Here is a 19,755-nt window from a genome sequence, read left to right as displayed (position 1 = left end):
TGCCTTCCCTCATAAAAGACAAAACAGTCATGAAACTGATGGAACACAGCAGCAGTCTTGACTCTGCATTTCATCTTCACTCTATTTCAGTTCTCTGTTTCACTTCTGTTTTTATTACAGTCACCTCTACAGTCATCTCTATGCCCTCCCTTTTCTTCATTGCCATTAACATTGTTCACTGCTACCAAAGTAGTCCCTTTTTCATCATCATCATCATCTTTTCTCTGTGTATTAGAGAAACTGCCTCTGAATACACTTTGCCATTCCTTTTCTGTAGACTGACTATTTGCACTAAATTTGAATAAAAATACTGAAATCTTTATTGCATAAAAAGCTGAATACAAGTTAAGCAGAAGAAGCACCAGGGGTTTCAAGCAGGAGTTGCAATACCATTCCACTCTATGTCATAATTTTTAGTTATAATGGGAAAATTAACTGCTACCTACTTTCTCACTAACATGATTATTTGTGTACTTCCAAGCAATCATATTCAATTCTAATATACCATTGAGGTAGAAACAGAACTGAAACAGACCTCTGGATTTGAATTCAGTGATTACTAAAAATCTTTAGGTAACAAACAAGAAATGTCATTCTTCAGAAAGCATAGCTTTCCTTTGTCCTGATTTTCAGAAAATAAATAATGTTGGAAATAAGACAGATAAGAACTAAACTGAAAAACTTGAATTTTTAAAGTTTTGAAATCAAGACTTGTGTTCCAGACTCATACCTACCACAGAACACTTCTATGATTTTTTAAAAGATGAATTTTCAATAATTTCTCGTATCTTGGCTTTTAGGTAACCAGCCTGAACATACTTGAATCCTCGTTTTCCTGGGAATGAAGCCAGAAAACCAGATTTCTTTAAAGTATTTCAAATCAGGTTTCTTTAAAATTTTATTTTATTTAGGTCACTCTCTTCTCTCTCCCTGTGATTCCATAAGCCAAGGCTTCTGTTAGACTTTAGCTGAACCTTTTTGAAGGATTCATGATCCAAAAGCATAAGCTTTGTTTTTGCAACGGTTTGTGACCTTGAACAGAGTGTCAGGCTCACCCAAAACTCACATGAATGCTGGCAAAACTTGCTTTTCTCTGTGGCGAAATATTTCCGTGGAACAGATTTTTGAAACATGAAGTAGTCAGTGCACTGCATGTGGGTAGGTTAAACGCAGGGTAAGAGAATTAAATATGATTCCAGAAAAGACACAGAAGATAGGACAACATCCAAGGTAATCAGTCCAGAGCCTGGTACTTAAGACAGGGAAAGGGGTGGGGAGAGCTGTCTTGACTGAAACAGGTTTTTAATTAAAATATATCAACAGAGAACATTGCCAGGGGGGTCTGTTATACCTATTTATGTGATCACTGATAAACCTCTTGAAGTCAGCGCATTTGGGAGTTTGTCTCTAATTGAAATGTTCCCCTGCTACAACTTCCACCCAGCAAACTCACTGTGTCTGCAGCTTCACAGCTGACCTGCCAATGATTTTGAGCCACAGACAAGAATTTCAAGTAGCAGAGTCTGCATATGCCAGTGGTTCACACCAGTGTAGAGTGGAAAAAGCATAAAGGTAGCCAGCTTTTTACCCCCATGTCTGAGATGCAATGGTGGGAGGTTTGGTAGTGGGAGGTTTGACATGGTGCTGATAACACCAAGTTTGTGGGTTGAGTCCCCGTATGGGCTTAAGAGTTGGACTCGATGATCCTTGTGGGTCCCTTCCAACTCAGAATATTCTGTGAATCTGTGACATATTATGTGGACTTTCTGTCTGAAAGAGGCATTTATACTCTTTTAGCTCTTTATATTAAGATGTGATAAACTTCACCTCGACAGTGGCTCTCCCCATCTGTGAAGACAAGTCAAGTCACTTGCTCTCACATAATTATACTGTAGAAGTGTATCTGATTAAATAACCAAGCTAACATTTAATACCCTCTTGTAGAGAATTACATACCACAAAGCACTCTGTTCTGCACTTGAACCCTTTATTGTTCCTCTCTTCCACACACTTTTTAACCTGCAAATTTCCCTTGTGAAAACAAGGCTCAAAACCAGAGCACAAAGTATTTTACTCACTGACATAATAACCTCTCTACACCTACTGATGTAGTCATGTGACAAAAAAACCAAACCAAAACAAAACCGAAACCCAAACCAACCAACCAACCCAAAATCAGCACAGATAAAAGGCGCTGGAGCAGTACAGTGGGATGCAAGGACGTGTTTCCATTTTGGGGTATCCTTGACACTGCAGTGAACTTCTCACCCAGGGACAGACATCATCTTTTGCAAGGAGACTTTGAACACACAGGAACACAAACCTGGGATTGGCCTATTGACTGTCTCTTTCTGTAGTTAATCTTTTCATAATCTAGTTATTAGATGAAAATGAATCTCCTGCACTCCCTGTAAACCCGGCTCCACAGAATGTAGCCACAAATTTCTTTAGTACTACTATAGAGTTCAATTTCACACGGAAACACTTCTTCTATTTGCATGCCGTGTTAAACATTACATTCATGAGCAGCTGGTGTCTCTCAAATCAGAACATGTGTTTACTTAGAGAGTGGTAATCTCTCAAAGGTAGTTTGCCATTATGTGTTTATGGCCTCTTAGGTAACTGCTGAAGGATCAAATGAATTAACTAGGTGGAAAAATATCTATCTTATATAACAAAAAGGTAAAACTGGAAGTCATGGAAGTATGGCTTCAAAACTCATGAACTATGGGACCCACTCAAATGTAATATGATGCTTGTTTATTTTTAAACATGAATAACTATAACAGGCCTGCTTCTGTAGTCTTGACTGGAGGAATGCCTTTTCTTAGGATGAGTTTGTTCAATGTTAACAGCATTTAAACATGAAAATTCCTGTTTCAACTGTCCAAAGGTTTTGACTTTTTAACTTATCAAGTGCTAACATCAAACAAAAATCCCATACCCTGCATACAGCAGGCTATTAATACTGATTTTTCAACCTTACCTTGATTCTGAAAATCAAGTCACATTCCTGTCCCATTTTTCATAACATGAGTAAAAAGGATTTTGCAAACCAAATTACCCCCTACAAATTAAATATTACAAATTTCCATTTATATTCCTGTTATCCCTGCCATTACATTAATACAACCTCCAATTAATATAATCCTTAGGGAAGTCATACTTTTAGAATTACTTCAAATTTAGTGGCAAGTTTCCACAGACATACAAACTCAGGAAGTTCACATCTCTCAGTGGCTTTTACTATATACTTCGTCCTTAACTTGAAGTGTTGCCAAAAGTTCACGCTCTCTTGCCATAATTTTTTATTATGAATGTGGTGAAAGGTACTTGATAAAAAGGGTAAACCACTTCGTCAAAAGTGCTGCTGAGGCACTTATTCATCTTATCTTACTTTTTGAGTACCTTTAAACTTGCCTATGGGGACTGCCTTTAGAAAATGCACTCAGAATCCATACCTATTACATCTTCTCTCTATTATATCATGCCAACATAAGACTCCAGAGGTAATACCCACAAACTCAAAAGTACTCTCATTAAAAGAATTAATTTCATAAAAGCTTCTAAATAAAGGACAAATGGTAAGGACTACTGATCTGTGCTGGAATGGTTTAATCTAGGAGGTGAATGCCTTCAGTTTCTTATTTGCTTACTGGGACCTTAATTTTAGAAGGCATATTAAATTAGGCACTCATCCTGCTTTCTTGCTTGCTAAAATAATCACTGTTTCTCCAGAAAAGGAAAAAAGAGGAAGGAAGCAGTGGAGAAGGAACAGGTAGCCCTTATCCTATGCATCTTGAAAACTTTTTACTGTGATGTTACACATAATGTATCATGAAATTTAAATGTATTGACATTCCCTTGAGCTCAGCATCACACAAAAATATGGGCCATGTCTACACACAACTTACATGTCATTGCAGTCATATTCAGTGTGTGCTAGGCTTTTGGAAAGAATTTTTGCCAGTAAGGCTGTTTCTCTTGGATATCAAGAACATTAATGTCGCTCTTAATTACTGTCCCTTTATCTCAACTCCAAAGCAGTCTTTTTGTTCTTTCACCTTTTACTGCTTTTCTCTTAACATCTTCCCATTTACAAACTGCAGACTACAACATAGTAAAACATGATTTTAACTCCTCTGATGCCCTACCTACTCTGAAAGGAAAAATAGAATCAAGAAATGTAATTGTAATCCAGTTCTGAATCATTTTAGACATATAAAACAAGCTACACTACCATAAAAAATATACATAAAAAGAGAAGTTTAAAAAGTACCCTTAGGCATACTTTCTCTGATGCATGGAGATGCAGTTGAGAACCCTCCTGATGATTCTTCACTATTATGTACCTGTACAGTGACATCCTGAAATTATGAGAAGCAGTGGTACTTAGATCTAACAAACTTCCCTCACTGAACCTTCAATACATGACTGTATTTCATTATGGATCATTTCAGCAACTTGGATCTCATACACTCAGATAGGGTTGCACTGTGGTGTCCCTTGCCCTTGCTATCCCCATGTCCCAGAGAACGCTACAGAGAAGAGCTGTGAGGACCAGGGACCATGAATGAAACCAATGACACTCTACTGCTGTCACATGTGTCATCAAGTGGGACTACACTCTGAGGAGCACCATTAAAACACACGCTTCCCACACGTAGACTCAGAACAGTGTCTACTGCACGACGATTCCCTGCATCTGACCACGCCAGGGGCGTTGGGCGAGACAACAGCCGCACCACGCATGAAAAAAAGGATGCTTGAGAGACACGTACACACTAATTAAGCTTGTAAACTCAGGCACAGACTGACATCCTAGTGCATTGTGCCCTACACCAACACACTTTGTCAAACTATCTTGGCGTAGTATTATGAGGCATGCAGATCTCCAATATATCATAACAATTTTCTTTTTAGTCTTCACCTTCTGTTTCACATTACATCATGAACAGGTACAATGGCACAACTGGAAGGTAGGTGAATTGCATCAAGGCAACAAGACTAAGAAGCTGAAGAGAGAAATCTCTTAAGAGAGTTAAGGAAGTACAAATGTAGCTACCTGAACTACTTGGACCAAAATATGTCCCATTTCAGCACTCTAAATTGCTATAAAATTATGTAAGCTCATAAAAGAAATAAAAGAAAATCCTTTTGTTGCTCACAGTTTCACTGCTTTTCAGTAACATTTTTTGTGATTAATCAAAATTAACTGGAGAAGAAATCATCTTTTTAACCTTCCTTTTCATGGCTCCATACACAAATAGAACAAAAAGTAAAGCTGTTGGAATATCTTTTAGAACAACATAACAAATTCTTCCATTCAAGAAAAACATACCAAAGCAAACCTGTTTGTTTAGGTAATGGCTGACATAACCAGATTTGACACTCTCTACAACTTTACAGAATAAAAATCTAAGATAAAACACATTCTAACCTCTGAATAAAGATGTAATTTCCCATACAGGGAAAATGCTATTCTTGGACACCTAAATGTATGTAAAGCTCTGGGAAATACTTACTTGCACTTTCCATCTTTCATAATTACTTAGAGATAAATTTACTTTGCATACTTACCAACTCTAAAGAGGCTGTAAGTGGTAACTCCTTAGTAAATTAACTACATACCAGTCAAAAAAGTCAGGCAGGAGAATGTAGCACTGACTTTTGTGAAAGTTCTCATACACCCCAAATTATTTAAGTTATAATTCTGTGATATCATTTGCATATCTCTATAGACTTAAAACAAAGTGGAAAGCACCTTGTATGACATCACCAAGCTTCAGCATCCTGTTCTGCTGCAAACAAGAACAGGCTACTCACTGTGTGTCTGGAAGCCTCAAAGCCACGTAAATTGTATTTTGTGACCCACACAGAGTAACCTGCAGCATTTTATTGGCGCTAATAAAGAAGAAGGGGAAAAGACATCCAATTTAGGACTAGATCTTCAGTTTGCTTCGTCTATACGTTGAGGATGGAAATGACAAAGTAAAAGGGGCATTTCACAGGTATGTTACTTTTTGCCTTACTAACACATCTATTTGTCCACTGAGTCAAAGAAGATGCCTTTGCATTCCAAAAAGGTTTTGGTGAGTATGGAGCTTGGAAATAAGTCAGACTTAGCCATTGTTAAGAGCTGTATGTTAACTGACTTGGAGCATATATGCAATAAGGAAATAAACTCTCTTGTATCACCAATCCTTTGTTTCTTAAGGGTTCCACATAAGAACTAGACTCAGCAGGCCTGCTTTTAGGTGGAATATATAACTACCTAGAAAGGTTGCAGAGTAGGGGGCAGAGTGAACTCACTTAGGCAAAACCCCTTTGGTTTCTCCTTTCTGAAGAAGGAGAACAAACACACACCCAACTCCAATGCAAAGCACTAATATAATAAACCCCTAAAAGGTTGCACTGGGGAATAAACAGGGAATTAGTATTTGAAACCCATCCTTCAATCTGCCATACGGAGTCTTGCTTGGTAATACATGAAAGCTAACAAGACAAGAAAGCATAATAGCAATGCATTTGGCATTCTTCCAGACTATTCTGACTTCTCTTCAGGCCAGCCCAATTTATTCAATCCAGAAGAAAAAAAAAGTATCAAACCCGATCTCAAACAATAAGCCCTGCTAGGAAGTGAAGCATATCATTCTGCACAGAGCTGCACCAACACTGATGAAAGCTGGCTTGATTGAGCCTGCTTGGAGAACAAAGGAGCTGCAGCCTGCTGAGACACTGAGCCATCCTATGACCACTGAGACACCAAGCTGTCCCACCAGCACTGAGGCACTGAGTCACCATTAATCACCTGCTGCTCTAGGAACGACCTGGCTTGGGAAGCCTCCTTGAGCAAGGGCAGTTTTGAACTGCTGAAGCCAGTTGTTTCTTGGAGCTTTGGCATTAACTACAACTTTCACAACTGGGGTTAAGGACAAGTCTTCAGAAAGCTTGACACAGAAGTAGTTAATTCTCCTGTCTTGAGGAGCTTCCAAAGAAAATTCCAGCAAACTAAATTAAAAATCCAAACATAAGCTGTTATGGCCAGAAACATATAGGAAAATATTACTTCAGTGCTTAACTATACCCTGCTCTGAAATAAAATGCAGTAACCTTATCTTATTTTCAAACAGACTGGCTATAGTGTCTTGCTTTACTGGTGCTAAGGAAAAATCTCTTTCACTATGTGGCCTAAAGAAAAATCCTATTCAGGACAGTTAAATATTTACTGTTTCTATTTGCATATTACAGGCAAAATCTTAAGGCATAGCAAAGTTTGCAAATGTCTCAAATACTGGCTCCTTTTGTATCTTGCCATGTGAAAAATATATTTTCCTATACTACCCTCTGTCAACATGAAACACATACAAAGACATTTTAACATGATTGTACTCATTGTGGGCTACATGTCATATAAGGATCGATCCTGAAATTATTTCCAGTGTAAGAACTTTTAGTGTATACACAGAAAAAATCCCAACTTTAGTCAAGATTCTCCACTAAATAATGCAGATGTGACAAAGAAGATGTGTCACAAGAAATGTGACAAAAACTTGTAGGAATAATGTATTTGTACATAATTTCTTCAACATCAGTGTGTTTACTCAGTTTTTTAACTAGCAAGGAAGGCTGAGAAGGCAGACACCATATAATGTCTGAGACAGCTTACTTAGCTTCTGTTGTGTAAACTACCATAACTGTCAGTGTCAGTGTCTCTCCAAGCAGCTGGCAACAAGATGACTTGTAATTCCACAAAATTGGCATGCCAGGCTGAGTTCCTTAAATCTCAGAAATTTCTCACCTAGCCCCATTCCCCGACTTTTTCTTTGGGGTTTTTCACTTGGGTTGGGTCACAGGTCTTAAAAGTCCTAGATGACTAACCTCTTCTAATTGACAGGCTTTGATGACACTCCTGTAGCGGTATTCATCATAAGATACACCAAAAATTATGTTTTCTTTTATTGTTCCAGGCATGATCCAGGACACCTGAGGTGAAAAGGATATCCTTCCACTGTGTTTAATTTTACCCTGAGAAGGCTCCAATTCTCCCATTATCAACATCAGAAGAGAAGTCTGAAAAAATATTAACATTTGATTAGTATGTCAGAGATCTCTACAACAAAGAAATGTTGAACAAAGTCAGAATCACTCTGCTAAGTCACTTAAATGGCATATTTGTCTTGTCAAGAGTGTTCCTGCAAGTACTGATTTAGTTCAAATGGCAGTTAGTGGAGATTTTCATGATACATGTGATTCTGAAAGGCCTCTAATATGAGAGAAACTTAATTTAAAAAACGATAAAAATTGTGTAAGATATCTTGTAAAAAAGGCATGCTGCTGCAAAAGTATGTCATTTTAATGAAGCTATCAATAATTTTACAAGGTGAAAATCTATCTGTGAAACACATACAGACAGAAGGTACTAGTATTTATAGAGAATGCTATTTGATTTTTCCCATTATCAGTGACTATTTTGTTTGCTCTTTGTACAACATAATTCATGTTTAACATTTTGCTAGTGCTCATAAGTATTTTATCTGTATTGCCTTGAAAAATGCAATTTCTTTGTGTAAGTATATACAGTTGCTCAGTATGATCTGAATTTTCCTCTGCAACTGTTAACTCATTTACGTGAATGCATGACCTAAGTATATTTACTATTTCCCTCCATAAAAGAATTGATTGCAATTTCAGTACTGACATGTTATAATTTCAAAGTTAATCAGTAGCTTGTAGTAACCTTGTCACACATCATTGGCTACTAGATCAAAGAATAGAATTGAGAAATACATGGAAAAATATGTTACAGAGCCATTGCAGTGGTGTTCTTATCATTAATAAACAGTCAACAAAGTTGGGACGTAACAGCCAAAGATCCAAAAAATCTGTCTAAGTCACAGTTTCATGCTGTCAAACCCAGAGATCCTTTTGCGAGCTATACAATATATTGGGGGAGTCTCATGAGATTCCTTCCATTATACCAGAATCTGATTTTTCCAAAATGCTGAGTAGGAAGCTTCCAATCTTGCAAAGGACAGCCGCTTGGTATGTTTTGTACACTGTATCTTGTGCCATATTACACAAATTAAAAAACAAAACAAGACCAAAACAAACCCTATCTAATACTGAAGCAATATTAAAGAGCTGATGTCAGGCTTCATACCTGTTATAGATACAATAGTTGCTCAGACTGTTTCACAGGCCTGACAGTTCCTGGAATATACAGTAACGGCCTCAAGCAACATGAAGGAACCTTACATTAAGAAGTTGTAAAGGAAGGGCAGTACTTTGTGGGGGGTGGTGGGTGGGAGGTGAACCTTATTTTTTGTAACTTTTTAGATAATATTATAAGGCTTTTATTTTTATTGCCTTGAAAAGTGCAAATTTTTTGGTATGTATATACTCATACAAGCTGTTCAGTGTAATCTGAATTTTCCTCAATTTCTTGTGTAGCAGAATAAAGGAGATATACATACATCCTTCAGCATTTTCTAGTTCACATTTCTATATTACAATTACCAGCATTAGCAATAGCCATAGATAAACTGTTCTAAGTATCACAGTAAAACGCATCTTAATTTATTATCTTGAGAACAATCTCATGTTCTGAGTCCCTTTCTCTTTCTTGTGGGGATCATTACTGAAAAATAAGAAGCCTTGATCATATTGAAATTGATGGGTCCTTTGTCATTGACTCCAACAGACCAAAGATTTTACCCCATGTAAGTAAATGAAATCATAATATTTTCACCTATAACTTGTTAAACAGGAGAAGCATAATGAAAATTTGTTTTAACATTCACATCTCCTCAAAAAACCCAGTGAAGATGAAAGACTCATCTAATTACTTGCTGTTCAAAGTGAATAAGAGTATCACAGTTCAACTCATTCATATTAATGATGTTAATTGGCTGTGTCATCTGCAAACTAAATGCACTGATAGCATTTTGGGGTAATAAAATGATGAATAATCTAAACCACAACTTTTCACAGAAAACTGCCAGTTTCAGCAGCATCTCCCCAGGCTTTCACATGGGTCTCAGGAAGCCCAAAGGAGGCACTGTAGGAACCAGAGCTAAGTGATCAGGTACACCACATGTCCAGGACACACATACCTGGCTATATTCTTGTCAGGCTTGTCAGGTTATGAACTACCTTGTGTTCAAATTTTTCCTTAAAATGTTAGCAAGGCAGGGGAAAAAAAAAGCTTTCTAGCACACTGAGCCATCTGAATATCTATGCTATATTCTTCATTTTTTTTTAAAGGCTGGGAGATTCTCACCCTGAGCCTTAACTTTAGGTTTCAGTCTGCATTACTCCTGTAAAATTTCCTTTTACTTCCAATGGGAAAACATTTTGTCATTAAATTGCTATTACCTTATAATTCTGTAACCTTCTATTACAAAAAATATCCAGCAAACTCTATCTCATATTGGCCACAGAATAAAACTTCAAATAACTATTTTAGTGAAACTTGCAGTTTATCCATACTTTTTCCTGCAGCCATCATTTCTGCAGCAAGCACAGGATAATAAGAACACAGTAACAATACAGGTAACAACACAGCAGAAGCAAAAATACCTTGCCAGCTCCAGTAGACCCAGAAACAGCTAATAGCTGCCCCTTCTCAATCTTGAAATTTATATCTTGAAGAACAGGAGAGGCATGAAGTGGAAAATTACTGAAGAAGAGATTGCTGTCAGTGCCAGGAGCTTTGCTGTTGTTGTTTTCCCGGTTTGCTTTTACAAACAGCTCTCCAATTCCCTGCAACATACATGGATATGTATCTGATGTACATAAAAAATAAATAAAACATGCATATGCAGAGATGTATATCATAGTATGGATTTATGAAAACATATGAACTTATTTTTCTCATGTTCCTTTGCCTATCAATAAAATACTCATTATATTCTTAAATATACTTTTTCAATGTAGGTACTGGACTTGTGCCTAAATTTGTGGACACAAACAAAATTTGCTTATTATAGAACTGTTTTCCAATGTTTATACATGCCACAGCCTGATCCTGTTTTCAAGCTGGCTTAAATCAGTAATAGCTACTTATTACAGGCCTTAACACTCACTAAAAGGTTTCTTCCAAAGGTTCTCAACTGTGGATAATTTGATATCATGCATTAATTACCTACTAAGTATTCCTTGCCTGCTGAGAGCTGAAGCAAGTTAAAATGAAAGAGTGTAGGCTGCTCTCTTTAGAGAGCATCATGGCAAATATTAAAAAAAACCCCAACACTCTGTATTTTAATAAATTTTGGGTAAAAGTACCAACCTCATCCCAAAAAGCTGTTACTTTGTCCAGCTCAACCCCAGTGGTTGTTAGATTATACTCCAGAGCTTTATATTCTTTTTTCAGCAAGAAATCCTAGAAACACCATGAAAGCAGATAAAACAGTAAGGGACAAGGTCATATCTCACAAAGCAGTACATATTTGCCTACACACAGCACTAATATTTCTGGTGGCACTTTTGCAGTGCTTTCAGCGGAGGCACAAACATAAATTATACAGTATCTTTTGGATGCAGAAGGAAATGTTTCTGAACCTACCAATTCTTTCATTGCTAGTGAAAACATATCCATAAGGGCATTTGGTTCTGATTTAGAAAGAATATCAAAACTTGGCACTTGTTTTGCTTTCAGGACTTGTATCAGGCAAGATCACCCTCTGACCTTAACCCTTTTCAAATAAAGCTTTGGTTTTGGAGTAAGATGTAGAAGGTAGCACTCTGGTAAAACAGTGAAACAAAGCAGCTACATGCTGCTACCTTCATTTTCCAAAACGACATGAGTTTAAAAGAGTTGGAATGATCTCTCTACCAACAAAAATAAAAGGCAGATAATGATCCTGCCAAGTGCAGCACTGATGTAGTGTAATTTCAAATGACACAAGTCAGCAACCCAGTGCTCCTGTTGATTTCTGGGACAGCATTAGGAAAAAAGAGTAAGCCTATGCTAATGTAGGAAAGACAGCCTCTCTATCCCATTATTTTATTAAGGCTATATAGTCTGTAGATATCGTCTCCTCCAAATTCTGCATTCTTAAATTATGTGGAAGCAAATAGATCTACATGGGCAATACAGTGGAAAAACTAAGCAGACTCGTGGGGAAATCAGTTCTCAACAGTACGCTTCCAAATTTTTGAAGTAGAACAAGAAGAAGGGAAAATGCAGATGATTGAAAGAGCAGGAAGTGAAAAACTATAAAGCAAAACACACATGGTTTATGTAAAAAAAAAAAAAAAACCAACGGAAATTATAGCTATGCTTTCATGACAAAGGGGTCATCCAGTGGAGTTCCTGGAGCAGTGATAGCCAGAGAGAGCACACTGATTCTGAAATGACATGGTCTAGAAAACATGTGAAAATACAATGACCCAGGGGATATACCTGGCCCAGTCAACTCTCTAAACTGATGAGGAAATTAAATCAGAGAGATGTGTGAGTGGTTTATTATTCTTTATGTTTCTTAAGACTAGCAAAGGACTTTAGTGTTCTGGGATTCTGTCCTGTCTGTCTATGGGGACTTTACTGAACCTGCCACAAAGAGATGATTATTTATGGATCCTGGAGCACCCATTTGCTAAAATCTCCAAAGACAAGCATTTGGTGAAGTGAAGGCAATGGTGTGGCAACTGGGCTTGCCAATTCTGTGACTCTGTCCAGGGCATTGGACACACTCTTCCAGTAAACAGGAGAGACGGGATACTTCCACTAAATGCCTAGGGAATCTGACAGCACAAGAAAAGCCTATAATGGGACCAAATAAGGCAGTCTTCTGAATGTCAAATAGAAAGGTTTATGGCTTGATTTCTTGAATTTCCTGCCCAGTTGAAAACCATAAAAATCCTACACGTATTTCTTATTCTAGACTGAGGTTCAGACATCTGATTAAGATCTTTAAGTTTTGTACTAGTTATTTTTATCATACTAAAAATAACAAAACCTGTGTTCTACAAAACACCCCACATCTATAAATATGTAATGAAAAAGGTCTAAGCTTTCACCCCAAATAGTGTAAGAATTCTTTTCCTAGGGAATAATTTCAGAACAGCAGATAAAAAAGATTGAGTTAATGAGAATCCACTCTGATTTGACTCTGCAGATAAGAGTCTCATGCTGGTACAGGAGCAATTGATCTCAGTAGGTGAGGTGGGTAATAATTATTTGACTGGTACCTTAATTATGTTTGCTACTCATAATGAATGAGATGCACATCTGCATAAAACACACAGTCTCCTGCTGTTCTTGCCACTAGTATCTAGAAAAACAGAAGATCTGGGACTGCAAGATCTGTGACTCCTGGAAGCCATGCTATATAAAACATGTCCTAATTTTTAACTTCCTTTACTAAAGGAAAAACATCTCTTAAGCATCACAACTCATGATTTTATTAAGTTCCTTGTTCTGCAATGAGAATAACTAACTAAATGTCACTGTTTTGAAAAAAAAGCAGCAAGCAGGTAGCATGAGACTCTTGTGGTTATGCTGCCTGGGGAACAATATCAAGATTTATAATGACATTTCATGGTGTTTAGTCAAAGCAACATATATTTAAAAAGTCTGCATAAATGCTGTGTGCTTTTGTTGATCAGCTGACAAGATAACATGATATAAAGAATTAGCTTACGTACTTGGGAAGATTTTTGTCTATGTACCCTACCTGTATCTTGTTTATTGCTCCAATAGAGTCATACCAGGTCTGCACAGCGCCGGGAAACTGCCTGGTCACTGTCATTCGAAGAACAATGCAGAAAGAAATGGTGGTAAATATTTTTCGGAGAATAATTCCTTTAATCACAGCATACGGAAGCACAGCTAAAAACACCACAAAAAAGCCCGAAAAGAAGAAGGCTGAGCTGTTGAAATATCTCACATATGCAGCTTTACGGGTAAGCTTCAGTTCAGTTCTGTTAAAAAAAAAATACAAATAATTAGTGTAGGATGTCACAATTTGCAATTTACGAATATTTTGGACGGAACTGTTGGCATAAGAATTAACTCAGAGGCTCACTCATCCTTCTTATTTTCTAGAAATGCAGCTATAAAGTAACACTCCAAACTATTTTTGGGCCTTGCAAATAATTAGAGTCAAATTTTGACATCAGTGTTCAGAGATGTCAGAGAAAATAACAATATCTGTCATGATTGGATACCAAATAAACCACAAGCCTCTGCAGTTCCTGGCACAACCAACCTTCAGCATCTAACACTGTTGTATGTGATGCACTCCCAGAAGTATCATCCCATACTTATCTGGTCATTTAGATGCATAACTCCCTTAGAAAAAAGATACTTTGAAACGCCAGATTAACTATATGTTACCATAAAAAAACCTTACAATAGACAACCTGATTATAAGGTCACCTTCTTTTGCGTGGCAACCTACTAACACCTTCACCCGTGAATTAAGGTGTCACTTAACCCCAGTTTGAAGAGGCGGAAGGCAAGGAGTCTGCTCTCCCCCTTCCTTTCTCCATAAAAGCTCAGTCTACAGAGAAGCTTACTGACTCCTGTGCAGTAAGCTTCCCTGTAGACAGGAACGCAATCAGTGATTACTCCTAGCTGTTTCCACAAGGTCTATGCATCTTATAGCAAGCTATTAAACAAAAAGATAAATAATCCAGGGGATATAAATAATTTTCTGAGTTGAGAGCTCTAACTCACAGTGCTGAAGATTTCTCTTCTGCTGAAGAGACTGCTCTCATTTTGACTCTGTTCACTTCACATACCCCAGGTGCCCTGCAGCTCAGTTTTGCCTGGACAGAAGCACCTCTGCTGCAGTGACAGAGCAGTTGCTCCCCTGCAAGAGCAATTAACAGGGGCTAGAGATGGTGCTAGACCCGACGATGCCCATTCACTGGGTGAGTGCTATAACCACTGGAATACCATGCTGAAGTTTGCAGTCACATCACCGATGGCAAGACCTGGTGTTGCAAGGCTGAACACCATAATCTTTATGTGTCTTCTTATACTGACCCAGTGTCTGCATCCAAAGTTCGTCCACATAGATGCTGTGTGAAACACCTTTTCAGCTGCCCATCACACATGCATGAGAATTCTATATGCATCCAGCATCCTACCAACTTTTGTCAGCCAAAGAGAACTTAAAAATCCCTGACAGAAAATCTGAGCTCAGCCCGTTTTGGAGCAGTGCCCAGCATTTCTTGTTAAGTCTATATTTCACAAGAGAAGCCTGAATAAAATAGCCAGACACACAAGTCACCACCATGATGGAGCTACTCCCTGGGAGAAAAAGCCTTTTAAGTCCCTCCAGAGCTTGTATGAAACTGCAAGTGGCAGCACGGAATAGGGATAACAAAGACTTTGGGACTTGGTGCTCATCCAGTCCCACATAAATGTCTGGATAGAAGCTATCAAAAAGACCCCCAGTGCTGAAGAACACAGCCCTGCTCCAAAGAGGGAGAACGAAAAGCACTAACCCTTTTCAGTATGTTCCCAAGTACCAGCCACAGAATGATGCAGCCACAAGCCAAAGTTTTCGCAAGGTGTTTCTGTCTGACTTGAAAGCTCTGTAGATTACACACTTGCTTGGGATAGGTCCTGCTGATGCAATATGGGTACTTGGAAAGAGATGTAAGGGACCCTATGAGCCTTGTGCATAGACAGAGTATAGGCCAGTGTAGGCCTGTTTTTGCAGTGATGCTGCAGGAAACCAGTACTAAATACATAAGCTTGAGATCCTTCGCTTTACATAAAGATGTGTCTCTGCTGGCAAAGTACAGACACTTCCAACCTTCACCCTCTCCAGTGCTGTGCTATGGTTCAGAGCAACAGTTTGCTGGGGTGTTTTTTTGCTCCTCTGAATACATTGCATAGCCCATAGGAGTGCAGGTATGTTTATTCAGGCACCTGTCACGAACAGTTATTTTCAGTGCACATTTAAGAGGGCACACAGTAGACAGCCCATATTGGTGTCTCTGAAGCTCATTAAACTGGCTTGTATCAGAAAATGGCAGCATGTAAAAATGGTTTTGTGATGACTGAGTCATAACACACTGGCTAAAACACAGACATGGCTTCAAGCACAAGGTCTTGTTTCCTAGCACCTTAACAAGCCAAATGATGGCGAGGTTTGGCAGAGCTGGTTCAGCAGCCAAATTCAATTGAAACTGATATTCCTGGGTTGACCTGCTCTGGTGATGTCTTCACCAAATGACCTGCTGTATGACTCAAAAAAGTACAGAAGAATCATAGAATTATAGGATGGTTTGGGTTGGAAGGAACCTTAAAGATCATCCAGTTCCAAGCCTCTGGCTGTAAGCAGGGACACCTTCCACTAAACCAGGCTGGTCCAAACCCCATCCAGCCTGACCTTGAACACTTTCAGGAATGAGGCATCCACAGCTTTTCTGGGAAACCAGTTCCAGCACCTCAATACCCTCACAGAAAAGAGCTGCTTTCTAATATCTAATCTAAATCTACCCTCCTTCAGTACAAAGGCATTTCCCTTTGTCCTATCACTATATACCCTTGCAAAACATCCCTCTACTGATTTCTTATAGACCTCCTTCAGGTACTGAAAGGCTACAACAAGGTTTGCCCAGTGCCTTCTCTTCTCCAGGCTGAATAATTCCAATTATCTCAGCATTTCTTCATAGGAGAACTACTCTGATCTTGTAATATTCTTGTCTTTTAAAAATCCATGCATCATAGAATAAAAATTAACTGCAGCATTACAAAATTGACTATAAATTATTATAGAAAATATAGATAATAAAATAACAGTCCAATTTCCAGGTTTCTGTGACCAGTTTGTGGACTAGAGTTTATTTAGTTAATTTCTAGAGGACTTGCTAGCATGATGTGCTCACAAATTTCCTAAAAGCAATACATGTGATTAATGACATCAGGCAAATCCTAAACTAGTTCCATCCTTGAGCTAGCACTCACGACCTGGATTCAGACTGAGTTTTCTCTAATTGTTTATAGTAAATAATTACAAATTCTAATGGTAAAGAACTCTTTCCCTGGATTGTCTTTCAGAAAGCAGCTGAACAAGATGATGTTTGTGGAACAATATAATTTTATGTCTGTTATTTACATGATAACGTGACACTTATATTTCTTTTATTTTCCCAATCACACACCTGGCACAGAATTTTATTTCTCTGTAAAGGACTAAACAAACACACAGGACACATGGGAGAGCTTTAATGCAGCATCACCCATCAATCAATATGTCACTTCTCCTCCCTTTCCCCAGGACTCCTTGCTGGTAACAAAGACTTCCTTCTCACAGGTTTCAGCTAACTTTTACCTCCTTTCTCTTTCAGGTCTGGTAGTTACAGTTCAATCCTTATATTAATTGAGGAGATAAGCAGTCTACAAGGCCATCTACAGACAATAAATGTTAATGTAAATGTGCATGATAAATACATGAATCTACTCTATTCCTTTCACAGCTTGTATGCAAATTTTATAACCAGCTTTATAGCATTTCTCAGAAAATGGCAGCACAGGATTCATATTGTTTCCTTCACCACAGAATAGGGACGTCTGTTAAGCCTTAAGCAACCGTCACAAAAGGGCTTTTTATTTTAAGATGAGGACAGGGTTGGCCAGAAACAAACACACATCCCACAATTGTTTTACCTGCGCAAACTAACCACTGAAACATCATTATAACAAATGAGGAAGTAAATTTAAAAAAAAAAACAAAAAACTCTCACCTCCATAGTAAACTTGAAAAAAAAAAATTGGGACAAAAATCCAAGCTGCAGTGTGGGAATGCATGGTTAGTTTATGGAGGATTAATAGTTGTTGCTTTACCTCTTAACTAACATGACCACAGATGATCTTCATAGCCACCTAATTTTTTTTTTTTCTGAACACATAAAAAAATTTGTGTAACAAATAAGCACACTTACTCACGGATGTTTTCAACCATTTTTTCCATTGCATCTTCCCAACAATAGGCTTTAACTGACTGTATATTTTCAATTATTTCTGAGGTGATGACAAGTCTCTCATTGATCTTTCCTGCTCTCTTATTCCTACAAAGTAAAAAGGCAATAGGTTAATTTTCATCTTTTTCATCCTGCATAGTTAGCTTGTATCCCATTATATCTTATGAAAACAGCTTCCATATATGCCTCTACTTAAAATGTTTACTTTAACAGAATTATTATGAAGAATATAGAAGGAATTATTATAAATCCAGTAATTGTTTTAAAAGGAGAAAATGTGAATTCTAAAAAGAATAAATCAAGTAATGAGCAAGGAGTTTTAATTATAAAAATTCTAGATTTAATGCTAAATCTAATTTTATTGCTATTTACTCCATGTTAGACTTTTCATTTTTTTAATTCTAGACACCTGCTGCTAAATAAGTAAAGTTTTGTTTGTAATTTTCCATACACAGAAAACACTCTTTGGACTCATCCTATGCAATGTTATAACCAGAGTCTCTTAAACAAGTGGTTTAAACTTCTTAAAACCAATGTGTTTCAGGAAAATATACTGAAATATTTTAGAACATTCTTGTCACCTGTATTTCATCATCATTTGTCCCAGCCAGGCTTGGAATAAGACCACGACTATTAGAAAAGCAAGTCCAGAAAATGCAGAAGCTTCTAACATATCCCAGAGCAACCCCATCAGCAGTGCCACTTGTAATGGTGCAATCCATACAAAATGAGCCAAAGCAAGACCCTATGGAAGGCCACAGTAGAAAACAATAATAAAAGTTAGAGACATGCTCTGAAAACTACAAGAAAAGGAAGTAGTCATTAAAGTGACACTTTGAAAAATGTAATGAAGAATGGTACAAATATTTCCAGCAGAAAAACAAGTTTATAAAGGAGGACTTTTGATCCTGAGCACATAGCATTCTGGGTGTTAATTATGATGACAGGGCAGCAATACATATACATTCCACACCTAAACTTTGATTTTTCTAAGGCAAAGTTCAATCTGCAATTGTCTCTTTGTTACGTATATGCATGAGGAAAAGTCACAGCTTTGTAAAAGTAAACAAAATTTGGCATCAATGCTGGCTTTTCAACCACTGTAAGATGAGAAAAATACATGTAAGAATCTTCTGAGGGTGTTAATCTGATACAGAAGGCAAATATTACTTTGGTGAAGAGATGTATGTTGTACACAACCAATTCAAAGCAGATTGCCGCCTACTTCAGTCACATTCCTTCGCATTCAGGAGGTTTTGGAGTGAATCCCATGATCAGGTGCACAGGAGTCTGTGTTACTGCAGCCACACTGCTGCAATGACAGACCACTTGCCTTGCGCAGCACTAGCTGACATTACTCTGTGTAGTCACACAGTGCTTAAAGTAAATACACCCTGCAGTTCCAGCCACGTGTCTACAGTCTCTCTGATCTTGTGTCTTTCATGAGAAGAAAATCTTATACAACCAAAGGGCCAATTAAACACACATGAAGAACAGAAGTTCATAGAGTTTCCAGTTCCTAAAGGCATTAGCAGGGATTTACTGTAGTCTAACAAAAGAGAAGTTTTACAGAAGACTCTGTAAGATTTTCTAAGACGGACCTCTAAGACTTCCTAACACAGTCTTCAATCAACAATCCCTTTGAGTGGACTGGGTAATAATAGGAACAGGGGGCTGAACCTCATGGCTTGTTCAATGACAGAAATGGACTGGATCACCTTAGTAAAAAGATACAGTCCTCAGGAAGTAGGATGGAAAGATTGAACCAGCAAGTTCTGACTTCTTTGAAACCAACTGTTTAACCCAGAG

General features: G+C 37.8%; 1 protein-coding gene across 2 annotated transcripts in view; it reads right to left on the bottom strand.

Annotated features, from left to right (window-relative positions):
* CFTR (CF transmembrane conductance regulator) overlaps positions 1-19,755 on the bottom strand; it is a 90,511-nt gene that overhangs the window by 48,828 nt on the left and 21,928 nt on the right. For both annotated transcript variants that reach the window (XM_082279754.1, XM_082279755.1), the window contains exons 6-11: positions 18,528-18,691; positions 17,908-18,033; positions 13,680-13,926; positions 11,291-11,383; positions 10,582-10,764; positions 7,882-8,073 (exon numbers count right to left, since the gene is read on the bottom strand). In XM_082279754.1, coding sequence (XP_082135880.1) covers positions 7,882-8,073; positions 10,582-10,764; positions 11,291-11,383; positions 13,680-13,926; positions 17,908-18,033; positions 18,528-18,691 — 1,005 coding nt within the window. The remainder of the gene's footprint in view (positions 1-7,881; positions 8,074-10,581; positions 10,765-11,290; positions 11,384-13,679; positions 13,927-17,907; positions 18,034-18,527; positions 18,692-19,755) is intronic.

The sequence above is a fragment of the Coloeus monedula genome (genome assembly GCF_965178545.1).
Source record: "Coloeus monedula genome assembly, chromosome: 4".
Classification (NCBI taxonomy): domain Eukaryota; kingdom Metazoa; phylum Chordata; class Aves; order Passeriformes; family Corvidae; genus Coloeus; species Coloeus monedula.
The sequence above is the reverse complement of the archived record's forward strand: the minus strand, read 5'-3'. Positions and strand labels throughout refer to the sequence as shown.